At 41.9% G+C, this 24,292-nt stretch overlaps 1 protein-coding gene across 2 annotated transcripts in view; it reads left to right on the top strand.

Moving 5' to 3' along the window:
- LOC115361327 (cGMP-inhibited 3',5'-cyclic phosphodiesterase A-like) overlaps positions 1–23,608 on the top strand; it is a 67,514-nt gene extending 43,906 nt beyond the window's left edge. The window contains exons 3-14 of one of the 2 annotated variants that reach the window (XM_030054747.1): positions 1,533–1,793; positions 4,117–4,274; positions 11,592–11,665; positions 13,012–13,160; positions 13,415–13,552; positions 13,989–14,100; positions 14,328–14,441; positions 15,186–15,385; positions 16,112–16,315; positions 18,279–18,440; positions 22,101–22,356; positions 22,486–23,608. In XM_030054747.1, coding sequence (XP_029910607.1) covers positions 1,533–1,793; positions 4,117–4,274; positions 11,592–11,665; positions 13,012–13,160; positions 13,415–13,552; positions 13,989–14,100; positions 14,328–14,441; positions 15,186–15,385; positions 16,112–16,315; positions 18,279–18,440; positions 22,101–22,356; positions 22,486–22,808 — 2,151 coding nt within the window. In that variant the 3' untranslated portion in view covers positions 22,809–23,608. Of the gene's footprint in view, positions 1–1,532; positions 1,794–4,116; positions 4,275–11,591; positions 11,666–13,008; positions 13,161–13,414; positions 13,553–13,988; positions 14,101–14,327; positions 14,442–15,185; positions 15,386–16,111; positions 16,316–18,278; positions 18,441–22,100; positions 22,357–22,485 lie in introns of both variants that reach the window. The other variant, XM_030054746.1, reaches the window with a different exon arrangement.
- Positions 23,609–24,292: the final 684 nt, after the last annotated feature.

Here is a 24,292-nt window from a genome sequence, read left to right as displayed (position 1 = left end):
GTATTTTTGCAGCCCCCGAATGGAAAACCGTTTAAATCCAGCAACTGATCTGATGTGTCTAGGAAAAGAAAACGCAAAACCTTGAGTGTTCCCACAAGTGGAAGCGAATGAAAGACGTCCACACATGTGTTGTTCAAGCGGAGGGGTCAACCCCTTGCCATTTAGCCAACGTAAATAGAATAATTCTGGGTGCCTGGCAGCTGGTGTCAAAGTGAATGGGACTTTGGGGGAGAGAAATCTGATAACATTCTTTGGGGAAAAAGGGAACTCTCATGTGCTTATTAGATAAATTTGCTGGCAGCCAAGACTGACCTGTGTTTAGTTGTGGTTGTTCAACTGCCCTAGGCACAGCAGTTAAGAGAGGGTCGTGAACTTTTCACTTTGCCTGGTGAAAACAAGGCCGTCTCACACGGCAGCCATGTCTTCAAAGCTGCAGGGTAGACGGTCAGAAACAGACCGGGGCTGTTGGCTGTCTGTGGGGTCACAAGTGAGGAGGTCAGAGGCCAGATTCTTGGTGCGACATTTCTAATGAGCCTATTCACTTAGCATCAAGTAATGTCCAGCTGTGCTGAGTGTGTTTTTCAGCTTAATGTTTTACATGACCTGTCCAAATGTTTAAAAGTCTGCGTAAAATACAGTCATGCAAGTATGTCAACTCCTACTGCTGCTAAGTACCACTCCCTGCTCCTCCTGATGTTTTTCTACGCTCTGAGCTAAAGGGAGCCATATAAGGTATAGAATAACGCGTCTGATATGTAAGTATATGTGTACATATATATCTGTGTGCTTTTGTATGTGTGTGCTCTCATATTAGTATGTGTGGAAACTTTTGTTTTCCCTTTCTGAATCCATAATATACTTTACTAAACTTGGCTGGTGCTCAGGTCAGCAACATGACTGAATATGACTCCTACAATAGCAGTCCAAAATAGCCTGCCTATTGTTTCCTTTGTTTGCACATTATTGTGTTTGGGTATTGTTTTTGGGTATCATTTGTTTCATTTTGTGCCATGTTGGTTTTTCCCTGGGTTAAGTGCACTTTTGCAATGTGATTTGGTTATGGCTGTGTATGCTGATATTGTCCTCATATAATGCACTCTCTATTCTCTCTAGTGACGAATGCTAATTTTGCTGCTGTGCTATTGGCCTCCCACGTTATTTTGGATGCAGGCTGCTGCAGCTTCAAATCAGCCACTGATCTTTTCTCTTATTCAGTCCAGAGAGTGATAGCATGAGTGAGCAGTGGCAGAAGCAAGTGAGAGAGGTGGGTATTTTGTCTTTGAGCAAAGACAAAGGAGGAAACAAACTTCAGTGGAATGTGGCAACTAGAGCAATGCCAATGTCACTGGTAACCACTTTATCTCCTCACACGGGAGCTGCTGCCATAGTGGATGCACCTGCTCTTCACACCAGCCACTGAGAAGCCCCACATAGCCCCTGTCAAAGCCAGCCTTTAATTAGCAACACCTCACATTAGCCACAGTAGCACTGATGTTCATTACTCCTCCCTCTGTCTCCCTGTCGCCCTTTAGTCATCAGGCACCAGTGTGACGGTGGACATAGCAGTGATGGGAGAGGCCCATGGACTAATCACAGACCTGCTGGCAGACCCGTCTCTCCCCCCCAACACCTGCACCTCACTGCGGGCTGTCAGCAACCTGCTCACCACCCAGCTCACCTTCCAGCCACTGCACCGGCCACGCCCTGCTCCCCTGCTCAACCTCAGCGACGCCTACACCTGCTCTGACTCAGAGGAGGGGCCTGAGAAGGGAGAGAAGACGTCCATCCCCAAGGTAATCGATGAGTCATGATTTTCACTTTACTACTAAATACTTCCTGCACAAAGCGTCATGTTAAATTTAATCTATTGCTAATTTGACAGTTGCATTAACACACTCCTAGACAAAGAGGTCACACATGTCCCAACTTAACAATCAGCCAAATAACATCAGTAAAAACAATATTAGACCAATTCAATATTGTTTTTTAAAGCTGATCCGGGCTAACGCCGACAATTCCTAATTTATACCTCTTTGAAAAGAGACACATTAGGAGCTCTAGGAGGTAGAGATGAATGTGAGTGTAATTCTTTGAAACATCAAAATTCACAAATGTTCATCAAAAGCACGTTAGAGCCAGATGGAAAATGTAGCTACAGTGAAACTATTCCTTAGATGGCAATGTGGTCCAGGTCCAAATGATTTATATATCACACGGCGCTCCACACACATGTTCATCTTTTAGCCCATGTTTCTGCTAATGAGTGCTTCCTGTTCTCGGAGCTTGTAGCATCAAATGAAGGACTATATTTTCATAGAGTTGAGTGAAGAAAAATAGAGTGCGTGTCTGCTGCTGGGAGCACTGTTCTCCCTTTCATAGCCACAGCTGTGTCAACATGACAGATGTGTAGCGCCAGACAGTGTGTGTATGTGAGGGGATAGCAGATGAGAGACTGGAGATGAGGGCAACATGAAGGTGAACATAACTCCCAGAGGATACAAAGAGGGATGACAGTGTGGGTCTACACAACTGGACCCTCCTGGTTCTGGCGCAGATGATTTATCTGAGCTATTGTCTGAGCTAAGATGCCAAGCCTGAACGTCTCAGAAATCTGTGTGTGGTCGACGGCCACCGCACCACCGAGCTGATTGGCTGACAGGTGTATTTTTAGATAGTCTGCGAGACAGGGAACCTGGTAAAAGTAGCTAAGTCAAGCTGCGTCTGCAGAGTGACACAGGCCTGGCCTGCGAGGCTGTCCTCATTAGGTTTCTCCTCCCCAGAGAGGCCTTGCCTGCCTCTAAGTGCCTGGGGGGGGAATTGAAGGAGTGAAGGCAGTTAGTGGAGGAGTGGAAAGCCCTGCGCTTGCTTTTCCTCCTCCTGGCTAGGAGTTTGATGTCCACTGTGGTGCATACTGATGCCTTCCCAGCACTTGTTCAAAATTCACTCTCGTGTGTAACCATCAGCAAAACGTTTGAGTTTTCACTAATCTCACATTGCTCACACAGGTAAACACAGGTATAGAGATAAAAAATGTTTATTAATAAACCATTCATTTCATTTAAGCAACATGTAATATTTAACACTCTTCTGGACAGGAGGAGGATCAGTTGTCGTATCTGTTTTGAACTTGGCCTCGTTTAGTCATGCTGCTGCTGCTGCTGATGGTGATGGTCCTGCACATTTCTGTGTGTGTGTGTGTGTGTGTGTGTGTGTGTGTGTGTGTGTGTGTGTGTGTGTGTGTGTCTGCAAATGTGAGTCTGTATGCATGATTGTATAAATGTTTTTTAGAGGATAAATGTCTGTGCGCATGTATGCTTGTCTGTGTGTGTAAGCGTGTTGTGAATGTAGGTTTGTGTGTGTGTGTGTGTGTGTGTGTGTGTGTGTGTGCTAGCCCTTGATCTGTGATGCTGGGCCTTGCTGTGAATGGGCTCATTCAGGATTCTGAGGTCTTTACTGGGTCACCCTGCAGAAGGCTGAGAGAGACAGCCTGCCATGTTTAGCGCCGCTCTGCCAAGCTGCTGCATGCCACTGCACAGATGGAGGCGTCACACAGGCACAGGCCACTGGGAATCCCAGAGAAAGCAAGAGAGAGAGAGAGAGAGAGAGAAAGAGAGAGAGAGACCAAGAGAGAAAGGGACACTGACGGTGTGCCTGATAATGTGCCACAAATAACATTTTTAGGTTCAGCTGCCACTGAGCAATGACCACAGCCCTGATTCTCTCATGATCCAGCAAGGATAAAGGAAAAAGTGCTTCAGTAATGAAAAATTTCCTTGCTTGTGTCATTTAAATCAGTTGTTTCATCGTGGGCAGGTTCAGATAATACAGCTGTCTCATCTAGATGATGCATTTGACAGAAGGCTAAGCAAATAAACATTAAATGTCACTTACGAGAACAGGGCAGGGGATGATTATTAGGATTTCCAGAGTGCAAAAACAGCCGTGTCACAGTCATGTGTTTTGATGATGATATGATTCCTGTGCAACTTTTTTGTTCGAAAGAATGTGACTAGATAAGAAATTCATGAGACGGCAGTGCTCAAATAGTTTTAACAGTATGTACGTCTATGTTCTGTGTGTGTGTGTGTGTGTGTGTGTGTGTGTGTGTGTGCGCAGCGTCTCAGGCGGAGCCTCCACCCTGGTCTACTGAGGAGGATCTCTTCAACATGGACCACCACCACCTCTGCCACAGGCCTGCCCACCATTGAGCCGGGTCCCGTACGAAGGGACCGCAGTGCCAGCATCAAACCCTACCATGAAACACTCACCTGCAGGTAGCCACTTCACAGATGAGCGATCCCTCAACCCTGTTCTTGTCTTCCATTCTCACTTTATTCTCTTTGCTCTCAGCCCTCACTGCACCTCTCTTATCCTCATGGCTTTACTTTTGTTCCCCTTTTTCCTTTCTTTGTTTCTCCCGCTTTCTCCCTCTTTCCGCTAGTGACTCTGTTTTTCACTTCAGAAAGGAACACTTCACTGCTGGTATTTATTTCTATTTCTACTGAATTGGTTTCAAGTTGGAGATATAGCTAAGAGGGTGTTCATTATATTTTGAACTGGGAGATTAAAAGTGCAGTGCTACAAACACATCCACTGTATGAAAGCCATACAATCTCACAATTAGCTGATGCATTAATTAATAAACCGGAAGTATTTTTATGTTTATTTTAAGTAGTCCTTGTAGACAAATATTATTTTTTGCAAATAAGAAAATAAGACAAAATGCAGAGAACATAGGAAATGGCACCATTCAATGCTCTCCATTGAATGGTGTTTTTTTAATCTCTCTCTCTCTCTCTCTCTCTCTCTCTCTCTCTCTCTCTCGCTCTCTCTCTCTCTCTCTCTCTCTCTCTCTCTCTCTCTCTCTCTCTCTCTCTCTCTCTCTCTCTCACTAATGTACAAAACAAACTGAACCGGAACCAAAATTGTGACCCAAAAACCGCAATACAAACCGAGTCGTGGGTTAATCGAACCACTACGCCCCTAATAACTAATGAAGAAACTCTACTTTTTACTTCATGCTTGCTGAATTAATTCTAGGCGTTTTGCTCTGAGAATTATTTGGAAATCACATGTTTTGTCTTGGCTTCTAGCAACAACCTGGTAACTACTTGGGTGAGAAACAATAGATATCTGTTTTGATTTTTTTCTTTTTTTTTTCTTTTTTTTTTCCAGAGATTTGGGTCTACAACATTGAAAATAGTCCTGTCTGCAGTAGCAATGCATAAATGCAAGATGTATGCATGGGGAAAGACTTCCACAGTATGACACATGACTCTGAAGGTTATGGGGTTCATTCCCAGTGCTGTGGCTGCACTTACATTTGAAGACATCAGCATGAGTGAACAGTATGGCCCAGCAGTTCGGAAATGGACCATGTGTGCAATGTGAGCCAGAATGGAAATGTGCCCCACAGGCAAAGGCATTAACCTGAATAACTAAGACATGCATCAACCCTAAGCACATTAGTGGTGAAGATAGCATGAGAGTCAGGCTTCATAAAAGTATCATGGTTCAAAGGTAAACCGTGTGTGCATGTGATACAATGGACAATGAGAGCGTGTGTTTGCGTGTCGACATATTGAGGGCTTTCGTGCTTTCTTGGGGGAAAGAGGGTAGCGCAACGGGGAAAGGTTTTGCATGAGTGTTGATGAATGTGTGTGCCGGAGTGTGTACATTTTTCTTCCATGTTTGCATCCATGGATGTGTGTGTATGTGGTCGGATGCAGTTTGTTTTCCAAGACGTCTTGAGAAACTTCGCCAGACTTGCATTGTATCAAAACAGGACTAATAGGGCTGTGGTGAATCAGTTGAAATGTCAAGACAAGTCCCATATTGCAGAAAACACAACAAATAACTATTATATGTTTTCATAGTAAATCAAATTGATGTATTTAACCAAGAATAAACACATGGCATAATTTGTTATAGTAGTTATAATTAGCTTTGTGAACTATTTCAGCATAATTTACAGTGATCAGTGCAGAGGCTGAATTAACCTTGCAATTACTTTGTGATTAATGTGACGTACGTTAGAATAGCTCCGGGGCAAAAGTTGTTTTTTAAATGAATTTCAAAGGGGCAGGCCGTTGAGCTTTAGTTTGACGAATTTCATCCGCTTTTGCGTGTGTTCTACAACATGAGTTATGGCGCATATGTTGTTTTTAAGATGTTTGCGCCATACAGGAGAGCACGTGCTCCTTTTCTTTAAAATATTAACTGCGCCTTGCCAGGAAAGAGTCCCTTCATGTTTTATCCACTCTATTCATTTTTTTCCCCGGTTGAGTTTGTGACATGGACACGAAAGCCCTCTCTGATGGAGGCTAGCGTTTGTCTGTAAATACAGATGCTTCCTGGCAAGCCGACTCTGTGGTGCAAAGGAGCGTCACAGGCAGAGAAGCCTGTGGTGTGTCAAACTACGGGGAAAGTTAGTAGACACAGTAGATGTGTGTGTGTGTGTGTGTGTGTGTGTGTGTGTGTGTGTGTGGTTATTCAGAGTTTTATTTTTAAATGTTGCGTCTGATGTCTGAATCGAGGCTGGGAGCTTAATTATTGATGCTTAGGAGAGCTTCAGATTGCCATGTCTGATGTCTGACTCAGAGATGCAGAGCACTGAAAATGGCCTGCATGGATTCAGACAATGCTGGCTTGAACATACGTTACCCTTTGTGTTGTTCAGCTCAATTTGGGTGCATATGTTTGTGTGTGTGCAGAGATTGACAGAAATACGCCAAAATGTGTCTTGTGAGAAACTGCGAATAGTTCTTCATCTAATCTATAAAGATAACTTAATTAATTAATTAACTAATGTAATGACATATTTAATTCAGATGAATCCAAGTTACAGTTAAAATAAAAGTACGGTGTAGAAAATGTAAATTCATTGGACAATAACAATTCACAAATATAACATATACCATTTTATGTGGGACTTTTGACTAATGTATTGTTACATTTTAGACTTAAAGCATTTTGTAGCCCATTGGCTTAAATATTGGTATTGATGTCATATATCTACATTGTAAAAATTAACTGGTCACAGAATGACATGCTGTACTTGTCTCTAGTACAAGTGTGTTTTTTAAACGTGTGTGTGTGTGTGTGTGTGTGTGTGTGTGTGTGTGTGTGTGTGTGTGTGTGTGTGTGCGCGTGTGTCTGTGTGTGTTTGTGCGTGTGTTTGTTGGTACATGTATAGTTTGAAACGGAAGTTACCTCTTGTGTTTCTGGGCAGAATTTGTGCAGACACATAAATTTGATGTTTCTGTGTTAATGCGTGTGTGTGTTTGTCTCAGCACATTTTGTGCAGCAATTTTTCCTGACCCCTTGTCAAGTATAGCACTTGCACAATTTGGCAGTACAGGTGAGAAGGTCTGCCAGTCAGGTGGTGCTGTCAAAACGCCCACCAACACACACCAACTGGTGTGCAGGAAAACATATTTTTCATATGTGACTGTGAATTGGATATGATTGGAAGGGTTTGGTGAAAATGAGTTTATGAGGGCTGATACCAGTATCTTTGTTCTGAAGATGCTGTTTGCTGATATTTTAAGCCTACATTCAAATATTCAATATTTCATGCAAGTATTCAGCATTTCCCACACAACTTAATTCTTGGCTTTGGTTGAAAAGCCTCAGAAATAGCATTTAGAGCATCAAGTGACATTAAACCTGCACTGATACTAATACTAATAAAACTGTTTTAGTTGTAGTTACAGTTTCTTAAGGCAGTGTGACCCACGCAGCTATTCAGGTTTTATGATGTGACTGTCTGATATTTAATAATCCACGTGATATACCTTAAAATGTTACGTGAGTCTAACTCCAGCGAACACATCCACACTTCTGTTCCAAACGTTGGTGCTCTCTGTGCTGACTGAACGGCACTCTGAGGGATTTCCTGCCCACTGATTTGTTTGGAGTCTTGCACCCTTCAGAGAGCGGCGAGGGCCGGGTCTGGTGCCGGTTTGTTTGGCTCTGTTTGTGAGATGACAGTACGATACTTCAACACGTTCCATCAGTGTAAGCGCACTGGACAGCTTCTGTACACAAATCCCTGCAGTCCTGCCCAGCACAGCAGCAGATACCCACCATGGCCACGTGTGGTGGTGTGAGGGTAAACAAACACCTGGGCCTCTCCCGATAGTCGCCACAAGCCTGCAAGAAGCACTCGCACGCGCGTACACACACACATGCACACACATACGCACACAGAGCAGAGAATCTCTGAGTTGTATTTACTGCAGCTCTGCAGTCTCTTCATTCACAGCATTGGTGTACTGATTATAAACTTGATTTCTAGTGTATTGAGTTAGTATCCCCCCCCCCCCCCCCCCCCCCCCCCCCAATTTTATAATAACAAGGGAAGTCTTACATTATTGTGCGTCTTTTAATGGATATAAAGTTTTAGCTAAAAGAACAGAATTGCAGAAACGCAATTGCAGTTTAAGCTCAAATTGCATTAAAATTTTCCAGAAAAGAAAAAAACATTGTTGCTGTAAATTGAGTCGCAACTAAGTGTATCATGAATCAAATTTAATCTATCTTCAGCCAAAGATTTACACCCAAAATATTTACTTTCCCTTTTAGGCCTTAAGCTCTCATGCAGAGAGACATCGGATAAGAAAGTGGATAGAAGTTCATCTTCTAGCTCAAGGGCACTTCAGCAGGTCTTGTGACATGGCGATCAAGGCTGTGATAGTCTCTGTTGGCGCTTACGAAGCCGTCCGTCAACACAATGTGTGTAAAGAGCGTCGTTTCTGGGCTTTCAACACAACACTCCCAAACTTGTTCATCAACATCTTTAAAGGGAGTAGAAGAGGTTTTTTTTTTTTCGTTAAATTTACGTGACCCCTATTTGTCTGTCTTACTCCTCTTGAGGCCGGGCCAAGACGGCAGCGGCATATTTACACCGAGTCCAAACAAAACACCAAAAACATTTCCTAATAAATAATGCATCATCTCAGAAAAGTGAGAGGAAGAGATGGAGAGAGAGCGAGAGAGAGAAAGATGGAGGATGCATGGGGGAGAGAGAGGAAAGAAAAGAAACACATGGCTTTCATTGCCTTCTCCCTGCTCCATCATCAAATCTGTACAATCTGTACAATCTTAATTAGGATATTAGGCCTTCTTTTTTTCTCGCTGCTTTTTCCATCATGTCAGCTTTCAGTGACGTACAGTGGAGTGTTGAGCAGGAATAGTGCCAACTTCAAAGCTACAGTATAGGCTTTTTATCTGGCAGATCTGGTCAGGGGACGATTGAATCCCTTCTCTTTCCCTCGACTCCAGCCACTGTACTCTTATCTTCCTCACATCTGGCTCAAGAGTAGTTAGATTACTGGAAGCGGAGAATAATGGCTGCTGTGTTTATTGTGGCGTGGATACTGTTCGTTTGGGCTCTGAACCAATGGTAATCTGTCAACCTGCTGTGAGTGGCTGAGTATAAAATCTGGGAGTAAACTGCAGCAGAGAGGCAAGCAGGCAGAGGCCAATCAGAGCTTATTGCATGCAGCAGAACATTAAGATAAGCAGAATTGGGGGAGGGGGGCGGGCAAGGGTGTTCTCAGAAAATACAGACAACATAGCAATTTATATTTCCTATTGGAGCGTAATTAACTTGATTAAGGTTCATACTTCAGAATGCCAAGATGCTTTTGCGTGAGAGTGTGTGAGAGAGGGAGATTAAAAGAGGAAAAGAGTCATTTTCCACTTTGGAGCCGGAGGTGCACAACACCTCGGCTGTGCTTTAAAATTGCTGTGTAGAGCAAGAAACTGCATTTGACCTATAGCTTATTTGAATCCAGATTAGTCTTGTAAGAGGTGCATAAAAGTGTGCACTGCAAGTTACCGATACTGTGGGCAGTGACATACTGTCGCTACATTATAGATGCCTTTTAGTTTGTGATAACAGTCACTTGGTACCTGTCTGACATATTCGTCAAGAGAAAACGGTCGGCCTTCTTATTTACATCCTGTAATGAAGGCTCAGCATCAGTAGCTAAGGTTATTCTGCTGTATTTGCAGAACACAAAGAGCTTCTGCCAGTTCTTCAACTTTCATTAAAAGTAAACCATTTTAAGCCAAACACCACTGCCTGCCTGGACCCCCTTGACAATAATGTACTAACTGTTTGCCCGCCAAACTATCAAACTATTTTATATTCCACACCTGCTAGGCATTACACACAGTGGTCTGACCTGGCCACGCAAACACAACAGAACGCTCTTTGTTGGGGCCTCGGGATCATTAAGCAGGGTGGTTACGGCTCAAAAGTGCACAAGAAACAATTTATCAGAAGGAGATAGACACACTACAGGCCTTTGTGCTCCCTGTGACACCATGCTCTGACGGCAGGCATTTCCTGCATCGAGACGGCAGGTTCTACAACATTTGGGGAGAGGTATTTTAATTGGAACCACCTACGGCCTGACAGTGGCCTCAGTGGAGAACCTGGGAAAGCTGGGAGGCTCTCGAAGGTGTCCTGAAGGTAACTTCCATCACAGGGCGCGCGAAAAGCTTCTTTCCACAAAACATGATATTTGCTGATGATGTTTGTTTATCGCTGAAAAGAAAAAAGAAAAAAAAAAAAAAGGAAAGTGAAGGTGGGCGTTTGATGTATCATCCAGTCAATGAAAATGTCCTCATCCGTCTCCAGCTCATATTCAAAACAATTTCCAAACAATTCAGTAGACAGTGTAGGAGTTTGTGGATGGCTATAAGCTGTTACTGCTGCTCACACTGATCTGTCATAAATCTAAAAGTGGGTGGGCTCAGTATCTCGCTTCCAGTGACTCATTTACAGCACCAATACGAGCGACTGGTTCTGATTTGTTGTGTTGTTGTTTATTCTCACTGCATTTTGTGTTAATGTGTGCATCCATAAAGTTCATTAATGAGAATTTTTCTTATGGCATCAATGCAGCGTCTGTTTAATGTGTGGACAGCACAGTAGGAAACCCATTAAAGTGCTTTAGACAACTTCTGCCAACTAGTCAAACATCAAAGACAGATGTAGTGAATGGCATTATTCCCATTTCTTTGGCACAGCTACAGACAACAAACGCTTGCACATCATTGTGCTTTTTCATGCACACACATGCAAAAATTTGTATTTGTTCCCTAGTACTGGGCATTTTATTTCATCTTTTTCCGATGATTTGGGGTTTCAGTGGTTTCAACAATCGGCTCTGCCAAACATACCCAACTATGTAGAATTTGACATTGTTAACATCATGACAGGAACCCAGTTTTTGCACAGGAATAATTAAAATTGTCTCAGATGTAGGAAAAACTACATAAGAGGTACAGTGAAGGGTTTGGATGTAAATCCCTGAGTAGGGAATAAATGAACACTTTGGATAACATTTTTTTTTTAAACCCCATTTCTGTATGTGTATAGCGTCTAAGACATAGCTTTTGCATTTTCTAATCTGCAAAACAAAGATGGTGTTGCGTTTGAGTATTAAGGATTGAATAAGAGGCTGCTGAATTTCATGTGCAGCACTACTTTAGTGCAAACATTGCAGCATCACAAAAGAGAAGAAAGAATGATTTTATACCTTGTCTTTACCTTGTAATCCCTCTCTTGTCCACAGCTGTGGGAGGCCATACATCAGGCTGAGCCATGGAGAGGGATCTTTAGACAAAGGGGACAGGATACCACGGTCAGGTACGGTCTCATATCTCTAGTTTCAGTTTTTACTCCATCACTGACACTTATTTGACTACCACCGAGCATCACGTGTAGGTTATCTGAGGGCGTGTATAGCACAGTGTTTCTCCCTCCCTCAAAAAAATGACAAAGCAGGACTGTGTCCAGCGGTGCTGTGACAGAAGTTTAGGTGAGAAGCCTGCTGAGGAGTTGTGGGTACACTATGATCCTACAATCCTATAATCCTCCACGGCAACCAGGCTGATTGGTAGCAAAACTCTAAATACCCAGAGAATTAAACGTGCTTACCCCTGCATGTACCCTAATGGTTACGTCCTCTCTAAAACAAACGGCTTTTCTTTTGGTGTCAATGGACAGTTTCAGAATCACAAAACAACTCTGCATGCTGTTTCATAAGCCCTAAAGGAAAAATCCCCTCTGAACACATTAACACAGCTAAAACAGCAATTGGCAGGATACCTTGCATTCCTCGGCCTATTTTGTTGTTTGCCAGTGTATTTTTCTTACTCCCATAGATAACTGGCCAAATGTAGATGAACTGATATCACATCTAGATATTTACAGTGGAGCTACAGTAGGATTTGAAAGCATTTTTTTTTCAGTGATCTCTAACGTCAGTAGTTTTGGCATTAGCCTTTCAGAATGTAAAAGGAGCAAAAGGCTGTTTTCAGCATTCAAACAGGGAGAAATCCATTGTAGAAGAGGAAGAGGTAGCAATTCATCTCAGGACAGGACAGGACTTCAGCCTCAGTGGACCAGAGTGCAGTGTAGCCAACAAGGCATGTTGCATTTTGAGCAAGGGAATACTGGTTATGAACTCATGCACGTCTCTTAGCTGGTGTCGGACTGGGTGATGTATTGATATTATGTGAATATTGTAATATGGGACTAGATGTTGTATGGAATTTTTGATATTGTAATATTGTGATATTGTGATTGTGATTGGTCACAACATTACTGAGGATTATTCATCAGAAATGTTGTGTGTAAATATATTATGAAAGCAACAATACTCATCTCTACGCTATCATCACAATAACTGTCAAGGTATGTTGTTAATATTTGATAGCTGATTTTGTCAATATTGCCCAGCCCTACACTGTGGTGTCAAAAGTGATCCTTGCAAACATAACAAATATAAATCTGAAGTAGAAATAGACAAGCAGGATAAGTAAAGTGGATGCACCAACAAATAGTTAAATTACAACACCTCATTTCAAAATAAGTCCTGGAATAGACTTAATATCACAAATCGGTGCGATTATTAGTATTTTATAAGCTGTTCACATGCTTTTGGGCTGAACCCCAGTATGGCATGTCTTTGTTCCTTCTTCTAACAGCAGAGGACCAAGTGGTAGCGTCATCAGACTATGATAGCACCCATGAAGCCAACCACAGTGACAGCAGCGATGTAGCACATACAGAGGAAGACACAGAAGAAGGCAAAAACCCCTCCCAGAGTGTCATCCTCCACCCACTAATACCTCCTGAGGTAAGGAGGGGCACAAACTCCAACTGCCTTGAGAAGTGGCCTCCAATGTACAGTATCTTGGTAATAAAAATACAAATTTAAACACACTTACAACATAATGACAGCACAAGCATACATCAACAAATAACATGGATACAACACTGCATTCAAAAATACACAACGATCACACAGTCATGTTTAGACATACACATTCATATTTTCCCATTACTGGCATTCTCATCCATGACGCACTTCCTCACATGCCACGTATGCAGGATAAACCAATTCTGGCCCCTGAGCCATTGATAATGGAGGACTTAGAGCCCCTGATGAGTCAACTAAACAACTGGAACTTCCCCATCTTCTGCTTGATGGAGAAGACCAACGGGAAATGTGGACGCATCCTCAGTCAGGTGAGGGCCATTGATTCAGCTCAGTGTCACTCAAACTGCACAGTGTTTGATGAATGATATTCATGATACAGACAATAATTGCAGTCATTTGCAATGTAGTCCATCACAAGTTGCTATTGACATAGTCATGCAAACTGCTGGAACACTCAGACCCAGTAACATCAGATTATTAGTGTCTCTTAATGTTAAATTATTTTGTCTCTGCCTAACTTGCAGACTCAAACTACCTCAAACTGTTGCATTTTTCTTTCAAACACAATTCTGTTCATTCAACAAATAATCTCATTTTTCTAAAATACTTTAATCTCATCTATAATGGATTACAGTTACTGGTTTTATATAATCAGATTACTGTAACCCCCTCACATGTAATCTGTTAATTCCCAGCCCGGGTGATGTTAGCCTGCTCTGTGACAATTTGATTTCTGTATGTCAGGTCGCTTACAGGCTCTTTGAAGACACAGGCCTGTTTGAGACCTTCAAGATCCCCGTGAAAGAATTCATGAACTACTTCCATTCCCTTGAGAACGGTTACAGAGACATACCATGTAAGGATCAAGCTTGCAACTTAGCCCCTCTTTCTCTTTCATTTGTTCTATTTACCTCAGATATTGATGTAATAGTAACAGACAGCAGGTAGAGGGAGATGTTGTACAGTTTTTTCCTGTTACCCTCATATGACTGGCCACTAAAAGACTTAAGCAATGCAACAGTGCACCCCGGTGGAGAGAGTTACAGCTACTCAAGACTCCTCTCTCTCTCTCTCTTGGCCCAGATCACAACAGGATCCATGCCACAGATGTTCTACATGCAGTCTGGTACCTCACCACACAGCCTGTCCCCGGCCTGCCCAGCCTCATTACTGACCACGGCTCTGCCAGTGACTCAGGTGTGTCTGTGTCTGCATGTGTATGTAGGCATGCGGTGTGTTTATGTGTGATTGCGTGTGCATGCATCCCCATTTCTGTGCATGTGTGGCTTCATGGTGTTACAGTCCAGTCATGTCAAGAACACAAGAGTTGCAATTTTTCCATTGCTCATGGTGTGCATATGGACCATACTATAACAGCCCACTCTCATCATTTTCTACTATCAAATTCATTTTTTTAAACTTGTGTTAAACCAAGTTATCTGTAAAAAAAAAAAAATGTATATGTAGGTCAAATTTTCATTTATTTTTTTTTAGATTGTCTATCTGCCCTCAGGCCTTATGCCTCAATGTAAGCCACCACATTAATGTTAGACCTTCAAACCTGCGTGAGTGTGTGTTCTGATCCTACTCTCAGTTTGTCTTATCATACCGAGGCTTCTGGCGCTTGCATTTTCGTACCAAACACCATTTGAAGTCTAGAACAGCATGAAATTGCAGGCAGATTAGAGTTCCTCCTCACCCATATTTCCATAACCTCATTTGTATTCCTTACTAGGGCCATTCCTTTGATCCACATGTAAGTGGATTTGGATATTCGAATTTGTGTGTGCTCGTGTGTGTGCATACATGTCTGTGTCTGTGTCTGTGCATGCAAACTACATGTGTATGAGCATACATGTGCAGACGTGTGTGCATGATACATGTGTATTCATGGTGCCCTGCTGTTCACCCCTAACCCTCTGTATGTTCCCTCTCGGCCAGACTCAGACAGTGGCATAACACACAGTCACATGGGCTTCCTGGTTTCAAAGACCTACACTGTGTCAGAGGACGGTTATGGCTGCCTGTCAGGCCTCATACCTGCTCTGGAGCTCATGGCGCTTTATGTGGCAGCTGCAATGCACGACTATGACCACCCAGGGAGGACCAACGCTTTCTTGGTGGCTACCAGCGCCCCACAGGTACCCATAATGTCCAGCCTATAGTCGCTCCCTCTGTATATGTATGCATATGTATATGTAGCCTGAAACTTAACCTCACTATATCCCATAATATCAGTTTGCTGTATTTAAGACATTTTTGTTGTTGTTCTTTTTTGAGTAGTTCAAATCATTTAAACAGAAAATATAGTCATGAGTTTCACAATCACAGAATCTCCTCATTGCTGGTCAGTGTGTGGCATCTGATGACTTGATAACATCAAACAGAGCTCTCTGAAATTGTATTGAGTGATGCTCTCTCGCCCAGTGTTACAGTCTCGCTAATGTGTGCAAGCTTTGCAAATGCAGTGTCTAATCTCGCTGTTTAAAAAATTGGCATTAAAAAGCACTTTTGCATGTTAGGCGTTGAATTTATTAACTAATAACCCATTAACATTGCCAAAGAAACATTTTGGCAAACAAGGTGCTATGTTCTGATATTGAAAGACAGTCAGAGCATAGCAGCATAGAAAATTGGGCCTGTGTCTGACAGTATGTTGGGTAAATGATGTGTAATAATTTACACAATACAGTTACTATGCAGTTGATACTAAACACCTAAATGTAGCTAAGCACTGTATAGCATCTGTATTTGTTGGATAACTAATATATCTGCCTCTGTCTCATTCTTTGTCTTTGTGTTTTCATTCTCTCTCTCTCTCCCTCTCTCTCTGTGTTGTGTGTGTGTGTGTGTATGTGTGTATGCAGGCAGTGCTATATAACGACCGCTCAGTTTTGGAAAACCACCACGCTGCCTCAGCCTGGAACCTCTTCATGTCCCGGCCAGAGTACAACTTCCTTGTCAACCTGGACCATGTTGAGTTCAAGCGTTTCCGCTTCCTGGTCATCGAGGCCATCCTGGCCACTGATCTCAAGAAGCACTTTGATTTCCTTGCTGAGTTCAATGCCAAGGTACTTTACAGAACATAACAGTTTTACTTGAAGCTTGCTTTTGCCTTAAATTTCCTTGTAAGATGCTTCAAAGTTGGAAAAGACATTTTGTACAACAATGGCACGTATAGATTCTGTATCTGCCAGGTTGCAATGCTTCATTGAATCCACATTACACTTAATTGTAGTGAAACATTTAATTTAGTTAGGATATTATAGTGAAATATTCGCACCCAATAGCTGCACCCTCTTCATCTTTGTTGTTTTTCATTGGCCTAAAGCAGGGTTTTTTCAAACTTTTTCATGTCCTAGAGCCCCAAGATGACTATCATTAACCCCTGAATCCTATTTTCCCTTAATTTTCCCCTTAAGTAGCCTGAGTTAGTTTCTCTATTGTACTACAATAGCACCTATATATTCTGTATCTGCTGGTTGCAATGCTATAAAGCGCATTGTTTCATAGCTGCACCATTACATCAAATAGAAAATGTCTAGATGTCTTCTGTTCACCAGAACATATCTGGTATCTTTGGAAATCTTGGGATTTTCACTGGAATTTGAAATAAAGTTTTGTGGGTTTGAACAAAGCTTGGCCACACAGAATGCATTTCAACGATGAAACAGCTGATGGGAATGGCCAGACTGAAGAGGTTAATCTTGAAAAAAAAAAAAAAAAAAAAATTACTTTAGATTTGAAGAGTTTAGGGATGAGGTGCCTAAGTGAGTTAGATCCCAAACGTAGCATTGAAAATATTATTCTGACAGTATTAAATCTTAAATGATTACAGATTTCGTGGATTATTTATTGATATTTCATTTTTGCAGTTTCAGCAGTTGTTGGGCTTTTGAATCAGGTGCTGGATGTTTTTACTCAGTGTCAACACTGGGCTGTGAATGGGAGTCCTCAGGTTGGAGGTGTAAAGTTTATGTCTGCACAGAGTTCATTCATTCTGTTGTCTTTGGAAACTCGATGGGCTGAATAACAGATTGTCTGGTCCTTTTTGAAATGATAATATCCTATTTCACTTTTTCAGTCCGAGGTGAGTGCTTTAGAAATGCTTTCTCATACTTTCCTACCACAACTCTCTTAATACTGACAAGGAAGGCTCGCTGAAAGGGAAATGTCCAGTGGCTTTCGAAGAACAGCTTTGTTTGTCCAGAACATTGCATGACCTGAAATATATTCAGTTCAAGTCAAAACAATACAAAGCTTCCCGCAGCTTTTCAGGAACTCATTTCAGTCTGGACAGAATGTTGGCTTTGGGATCGGGCGGTCTTGAGTTTTTCCACTGTGAGCTGGAGTACACTGGTGGTTCTAGGCATCCGAGGCCTGTCAGCTAGCATATAGCTTACTGGCTTGGCACCAAAACTAACAGCACTGCTTCTCACTGTGGTACACCCTGCTCTGCTCTTCCTGGAAGCAAATTGGCTTTCTGTGCAGAACCCGACAAATTTTGCACTTGGTCCACTCATCTCCCAGGGTTATTAGGTTAGAATGACCTAAGACTCCAGGAGTCTTGGGTTTGCCTTGTTATCTATCTGATCTCATTAGGCCAAGCCAGGAGAAGCTTCAGCAGATTAATGAATGCATCAGCATTATTCTGCCATTTAAAGCCAACATAATAAAGTAGAAAAAAAATCAAAAGAGTGCATAATTGGTTATTCTATATCTCACTGATTAGCTGTTTTTTTTTTTTTTTTTCCATTTTTATATAAACTATGTTAAATCACAGAAACAAAGCAACTAATACAGTTTTACAGTCTTAGTTCCATTTACTCTTAGTAAATAGTGTGGTTTTAGTCCCGCTGTGTGTATTTTCTCTGATAAGTAAACACTTTAGATGGAGTTAGTGAATAGCAATATAGTCTCTCAGCAGCAGGTCAGTACACAGTAATCACATTTACATGATATTTACATATCACACGCTGTAACATGTTTGCTCGATATGGTAAACATCAGCATGTTCATTTGTTGATCTCCTAGGTGGGCGACGATCCATCCACGGGTATTGATTGGTCCAATGAGAATGACAGGCTGCTGGTGTGCCAGATGTGCATCAAACTGGCTGACATCAACGGGCCTCTAAAGTGCAAAGAGCTGCATCTCCAGTGGACGGAGGGCATTGTCAATGAATTCTACGAACAGGTGTGTGATCTGTCTTTGTTTAAGCTTGATAAATGTTTAAGATAAATGTATCACTAAATATAAGGGCCCTTTCATGCCTGCAGAGACAATCAGTGAGCTGTCATGTTTGCACTTATACATGCAAATGGATGGTATGTGTAGCCTAACCCCTCTTTTTGACATATACACATACACAGGTGTAAATGCACGCACAAGAATATAAGTATTCATCCATGCACAAGCACACATGCATACATGCACACAAGTGCAAACAGATAAATGCATTTCAGAGGTAAATGTCTTTTAGCTCCTTTTCATTTTTCTCACAGTTTCTCTAAAGCAAAGAAAATCAACTGGGGAATAGGAGAGAATGACACCTGGTAGCCTGCTGCATGAGTCAGACAAAGCTGCTCTGTTCGGTTAAAAAAAAAATGCAGGGGAAGCAAATGCAGAAACTGAAGTACAACCCTCCCTCACCCGTATTTTCCTCCATAGATATTTCTGGTCTCAAGCAGTGGAATTATCCTCCCCTTAATTCATTTTTCATTCAATCTCCCTGACATATTGAGATAGCAATGGCAGTGGCCCCTCTGATTGCTTACGCTCACGAGATAAGGCACTGAATGTCATTGCAGCTGTGCAGGAGCGAGTGTGTGATGAGCCATGTGACATATGATAAGATCACTGATAAGACACATGTATCCGTTCGACCGAGACCAATCAGTTTGCAGATATTTATCTTTACCATAGCTCCCTAAAGATTGTATTGTGTAGTCAAACCGGCATTTACATTATAAATTTACATGTCATTTACATGTAAACAGCTGGAACAGCAGAGAAGGTCATTGCAACTTTTTGTTTTGTTTTCAGATAAGAATCAGATATGTGACCCACATTTCATGCTGAATTCATGTTTTGTCATCTTGAAAGAGGTATTCTGTCAGTGTAATAGTGTAACAGACATATTATCATTTAGTGCTATTACACACAGGATGCTTTTGAAAATGTCATCATGAATTCAAAGTACTGTTAGACTCAGTGACCTTTGTTACAGTATCTCCTCATGACTCTGAATGACTGCTGTTGTCTTCTGATTGTTTCTGGGACAAGCGTGGCATGTCCATTCATGTATCCTGCTACTTGAGCTCGAAGGCAGAACCAGCAAGTTACAGGCTATTCTCAAGGGTATAGGGGAGAAGCAGAGTGCAATGGATTTAGCATTACAGATAGCAGCTATTAATCAGCACTGTTTACAAAATCACAGAGGCATACAGGCTCTGACACCCACTAAATAAGGCTAAATAATACTCTGAAGCATGTGCAGTTTGGTTAACTCAAAACCAATTATTATTGAATGAAGTTCTATAGGGCAGATGCTGTACTCACAACTCTCAAACACATCACTAAGACATAATCATAATAATAAAATTTATTTGTATAGCACTTTTCACAGACATAGATCACAAAAGGCTTTACAGCAGCAGCATGCAATTACATTGAGAATAACACAAATACAAAAAGAATAATATGTTTGAAGAACATTGTGTAAAATACACATAAAAACACACTAAATGTAAAAATGCAAATCTAGTGCAGAAAGGATTACATGAACGTCTTTCTAAAAAGGTGTCAAACATCAAACGCATCTCTTGGGGAAAGCTAAAGCTGAACCTTGCTCTGTGTATTATAGAGGTAGTCATGGTGACAGCTGGACCTCAGAGTCTCTCCTCCTGTTTCTGTTTTTTCCCTCCAACTTTTTAATCACCTCACCTGGCAAGAAATTCCATCAAATTGTGGATCCATATCCCTTCATTCACTCATTCGGCCTGTTTTACATTAGCAACTCGCTGCTCTGCAGGAACACAGGCCTGATATAGTCTACAGAATGACACTTGGGGTCAGTTGCCATGGCAGCCAGAAAAGCTCACCGTGGTTGATATCCATTTATGTCCCATCCAGACGTCATAGACAGCACACATGCTGCTGCCTCTCAGCCTCCACCATATGACTGTATACTCTGTAGGCCTTTGTATGATTAACTTTCACGGAAGGTGTTCACTCAGGCCAGATATTAAATGTAAGATGTCCCTGATCATCCTCTGGCTATTGTGTTATATGACATGTATGCTGCTGTGTATGAGTTGGTTTGTGATTGATCAATATACCAGATGTGGTGTAACAGTTCTGTGTGCCATCCAATCCATGTTGAGTATCTACACAGAAACCAAAGTAATATTTCAAGGGAATGATGTATAAACTGTGAACTTTGAATTATGTTAAGGTACTATATGTCTGTGTGTGGATGGAGTGCATTTCTGAGGTATAGAGCCTCAAATATTTTATATCATCTGGCAAACCTGCACTTTCTATCGTTTTTAAACATTTATCCTCAAATAGTTCTTTGTGAGCATGGCCCTGATTAGGTTATGGGGAGATTAAAGAAGAAGGTGTGTGGCTAGCTCCAAGCCTCACTTCTCCTGTTACACTTGCCTGACAATATCCCAGTGTCTGAGAACTGACCATGCATATTAAACTACTGTACTTGGGTTCCATTTTTTCCCCACTGAATCAATTGGTGCCACACTATAGTACACTACGTAGGTGCCAACGGTCTAATTCCGGCAGCATCATCTTCAGTCTTACCTTTGTAAATTTAGGTTCTTGTGTTCTAGCAGATAAGGGTAGCTCTAGAGTCTGTTTTCCATACAAAGCCACAGTGCTACAGCTACTACTGCTACTAAAACACCCTCTTACATCCCTGCCTTTGATACGGGCATCTCATTGCATCTCTCACTGCAGAGCTTTAACTCATCTGATAGTCTTGACCTCTCTCTCCTGAGGACATCCGACTGTGTCTTTCCTTTGCTGCTGCATCTTGTTGCGTTCTTTTCAAGCCACAACATACCACCTTGAAATGTTTTTGACATGCCTCCCTAGCACTGCTGGAACTGTGTCCTTATTTAGTAGTAGTAGTAGTAGTAGTTCTTTATTCCGAGTAAGTAAAACAAATAAACAAACAAAAAAAGAAAAGAAAAGTAATCACACAGTAATGGACAGACATAAAATAAATAAGCATAAAAATGAAATGAAAACAACACATAATGATTTAATTTTACTTATCCGGAAGGGAGTGGGAAGAAGTAAAACTTATCTAGTCCCACCCCTCGTCCATAAGTCAATTACATATTATTATCATTAGGCTTCCTTTTCCACCTGAAGCATACCTTAATTCATTATTTGGACTAGTTCTGCTAGTCTGCTATTTCTTCTTTATTAAATATGTTAAGCAACCTGTGGTCATAGAAGTCCTATTAGTCATTTACCAGTACATAAGCCCTAACAGGTGGAAAGTGCTGCCCTCCCTGTAGGTGTTCCCCACCTACCAAATACTTTGCATTATGCCTTACTGATTTGCCAGAAACCAAGGAAACCACAATACATTTTTGCAGTTGTTGCCATGCTGCAGTAAACGGTGTCCATCTCAAGTGAATGCAAATATCTTGAACATTTCCCTTGTCATGACGCAGTACAGTACAACATATGCCGAACCACAACAATTCAGACTGGCCTGAATGATTCACTCCATTCAAATATACTGCCGATGTGTGAATTATGCCACCTCTTGGCTGCCATGCGGGGCTGGTAATGAATGGGCACTAACATGGGTCATGCCTTCTGTAGGGTGACGAGGAGTCCAGCTTGGGCCTTCCCATCAGCCCCTTCATGGACCGTTCAGCACCACAGTTGGCCAAGCTCCAGGAGTCTTTCATCACACACATTGTGGGACCACTCTGCAACTCGTACGACTCGGCCGCCCTCATGCCAGGTCGCTGGGTGGAACCTAACCCAGAGGCGGAGGAGCCAGATATAGTGGAGAATGAGGAGGAGGAAGAGGACACAGCAGAGGAAGACACGTCCACCAGCTCAGAGGGAATACGTAAGCACTGGCATATAACTCGGGTGTTTATGATAGTGTGTTATTTTAGTTTACAAAGCAAGCCTTTGTAAACTTTGCTCTATTAAAAAAGATTTCTGTCTCACTGTATCTGCTCATTTTTTTTTCCAGAAAAAGCAACTCCCAAGAAGAGGAGGAAAGTCTTCTGCCAAATCACCCAGCACCTGCTGGAGAACCACGAGATGTGGAAGAAGGTGATCACAGAGGAGGCCCAGAAACAGGGTCAAGGGGCGGAGTCTGTTCGTATCAACAATGTAGCTGAGCCAATCCTGGCTATTCATGAGGAGGAAGAGGAGTCAGGCAGCAAAGAGGAGCTTATAGAAGGGGAGGATCCAGAGGAGGAACCAGAGGACGAAGTGGAAACAGAGTGGCCAGTCCCTCCGGAGGAAGACTCTGAACCCACAGAGGAACTAGAAGAGGGGGGTCCTCAGTGAAATGGCCCATGGGAAATATGGTGTCTGTCAGGGCTAGAACATGAAGAAGTGATTTTTTTTTTTTTTTTTTTTTTTTTTTAAATCCAACCAACTGACTCCTGTTTTTTGCCAGCACATCACTTAGACACAACACTGTAGAAGTTTGGGAAATGTGTGCCTATAAAGAAAAAAAAACAAAAAAAAAACAGGGTGGGCAAAATTGTGCTTTACACGTTTTATCTGAATATCCGGTTTAACCAAACTTTTGAGGAGCTTTCCATATTGCAATACGGGATTACTGATTAACTTTGGGATACAGACTCTTTTGCTACTGTCAAGAGAAGAGCAAGACTGGTCACAGAGACCTCTACATAATGTGTTAACACAGGACTGCAGAAATTTGCTGCCAATTTATACATAAATATTTTCTAAATGCAATTATATAAAAAGACCACAATTACCTGTATTTGTGTTTAAATTTTAGAGTGGGGTTTTTGAGGTCTGATATGGACCACAATATCATTTCCTTTTTTATGTATGGATTATAAAGGGAATCGATCAAATGATAATCTTACTACCCCTTCTTTTCTGCCAAAATTGATCATCCATCCATGATCTTTAGCGTACAAAGGCAAGCACTGCACTCTTCCGTCTTTACAGACTAGCAAGACATGACATTTACAAATAAAAATGATTCAGTTTAGTTTTGTCATCTGATGCTACAATTCCCAATTTGTCTAATTTAACTTTGTTGCCAAATGAAGTACTTTATACCATTTCCTAGAGTAGTGATTTTAGTTTAGGGAAGGAGGCTTGTGGACCAAGAGAGACTCCTACCATTCGGTTTTGTGTGTGTGTGTGTGTGTGTGTGTGTGTGTGTGTGTGTGTGTGTGAAAGAGTGCACATGCATATATGCTTATGCATAATTCATCTGTAAGTAAGGTCAAGTGATCAGCTGTTATCTGTGCCATCTCTGTTCTCCGTTCCTCAGGTGACTGAAGTGATCAGTAAAGTCATTGCTATCCCCAAACGCTGTCTCTCAGAGGTCTGCATTGACCAACCAATAGTGGGGATGTGTTTCAAATTTGCAGTTTGATACAGTGTTGAATACAAGGCAAGGAGCGGAAAATACACAGCTACAGTCAGATTGGCTGTAGCTGAAACAGCGGTGTTATACGGTGTTACCTGCAAATGATGCTGATGCATCACCCCTAAGGAGCAAACATGTCATATATGAATCGTGCATTAATGACAGCTCAGCCCATGTGCATTCAAGTCTTAAAGCAAAACTGCAGTTTATAAGACAGCTTGTGGCTTTTCTGCTTTGATTCTGATAATGTCTTTGTGGATTCACACATATAGCATCCCACTGAAATCCTCTCCAGGGACTTCGGCTTAATATCTAAGTAAGGGCACTCAGCAGCCTAGAGCCTTTAAATGTCAAAAGCAGTGATGCAATCAACAAAACAAAATTAAATTTTAGCATGTCTTTGAGAGAGAACCAT

The sequence above is a fragment of the Myripristis murdjan genome, chromosome 6 (genome assembly GCF_902150065.1).
Source record: "Myripristis murdjan chromosome 6, fMyrMur1.1, whole genome shotgun sequence".
In the NCBI taxonomy this organism is placed as follows: Eukaryota; Metazoa; Chordata; class Actinopteri; order Holocentriformes; family Holocentridae; genus Myripristis; species Myripristis murdjan.
This window is presented reverse-complemented; position numbering and strand designations above follow the sequence as displayed.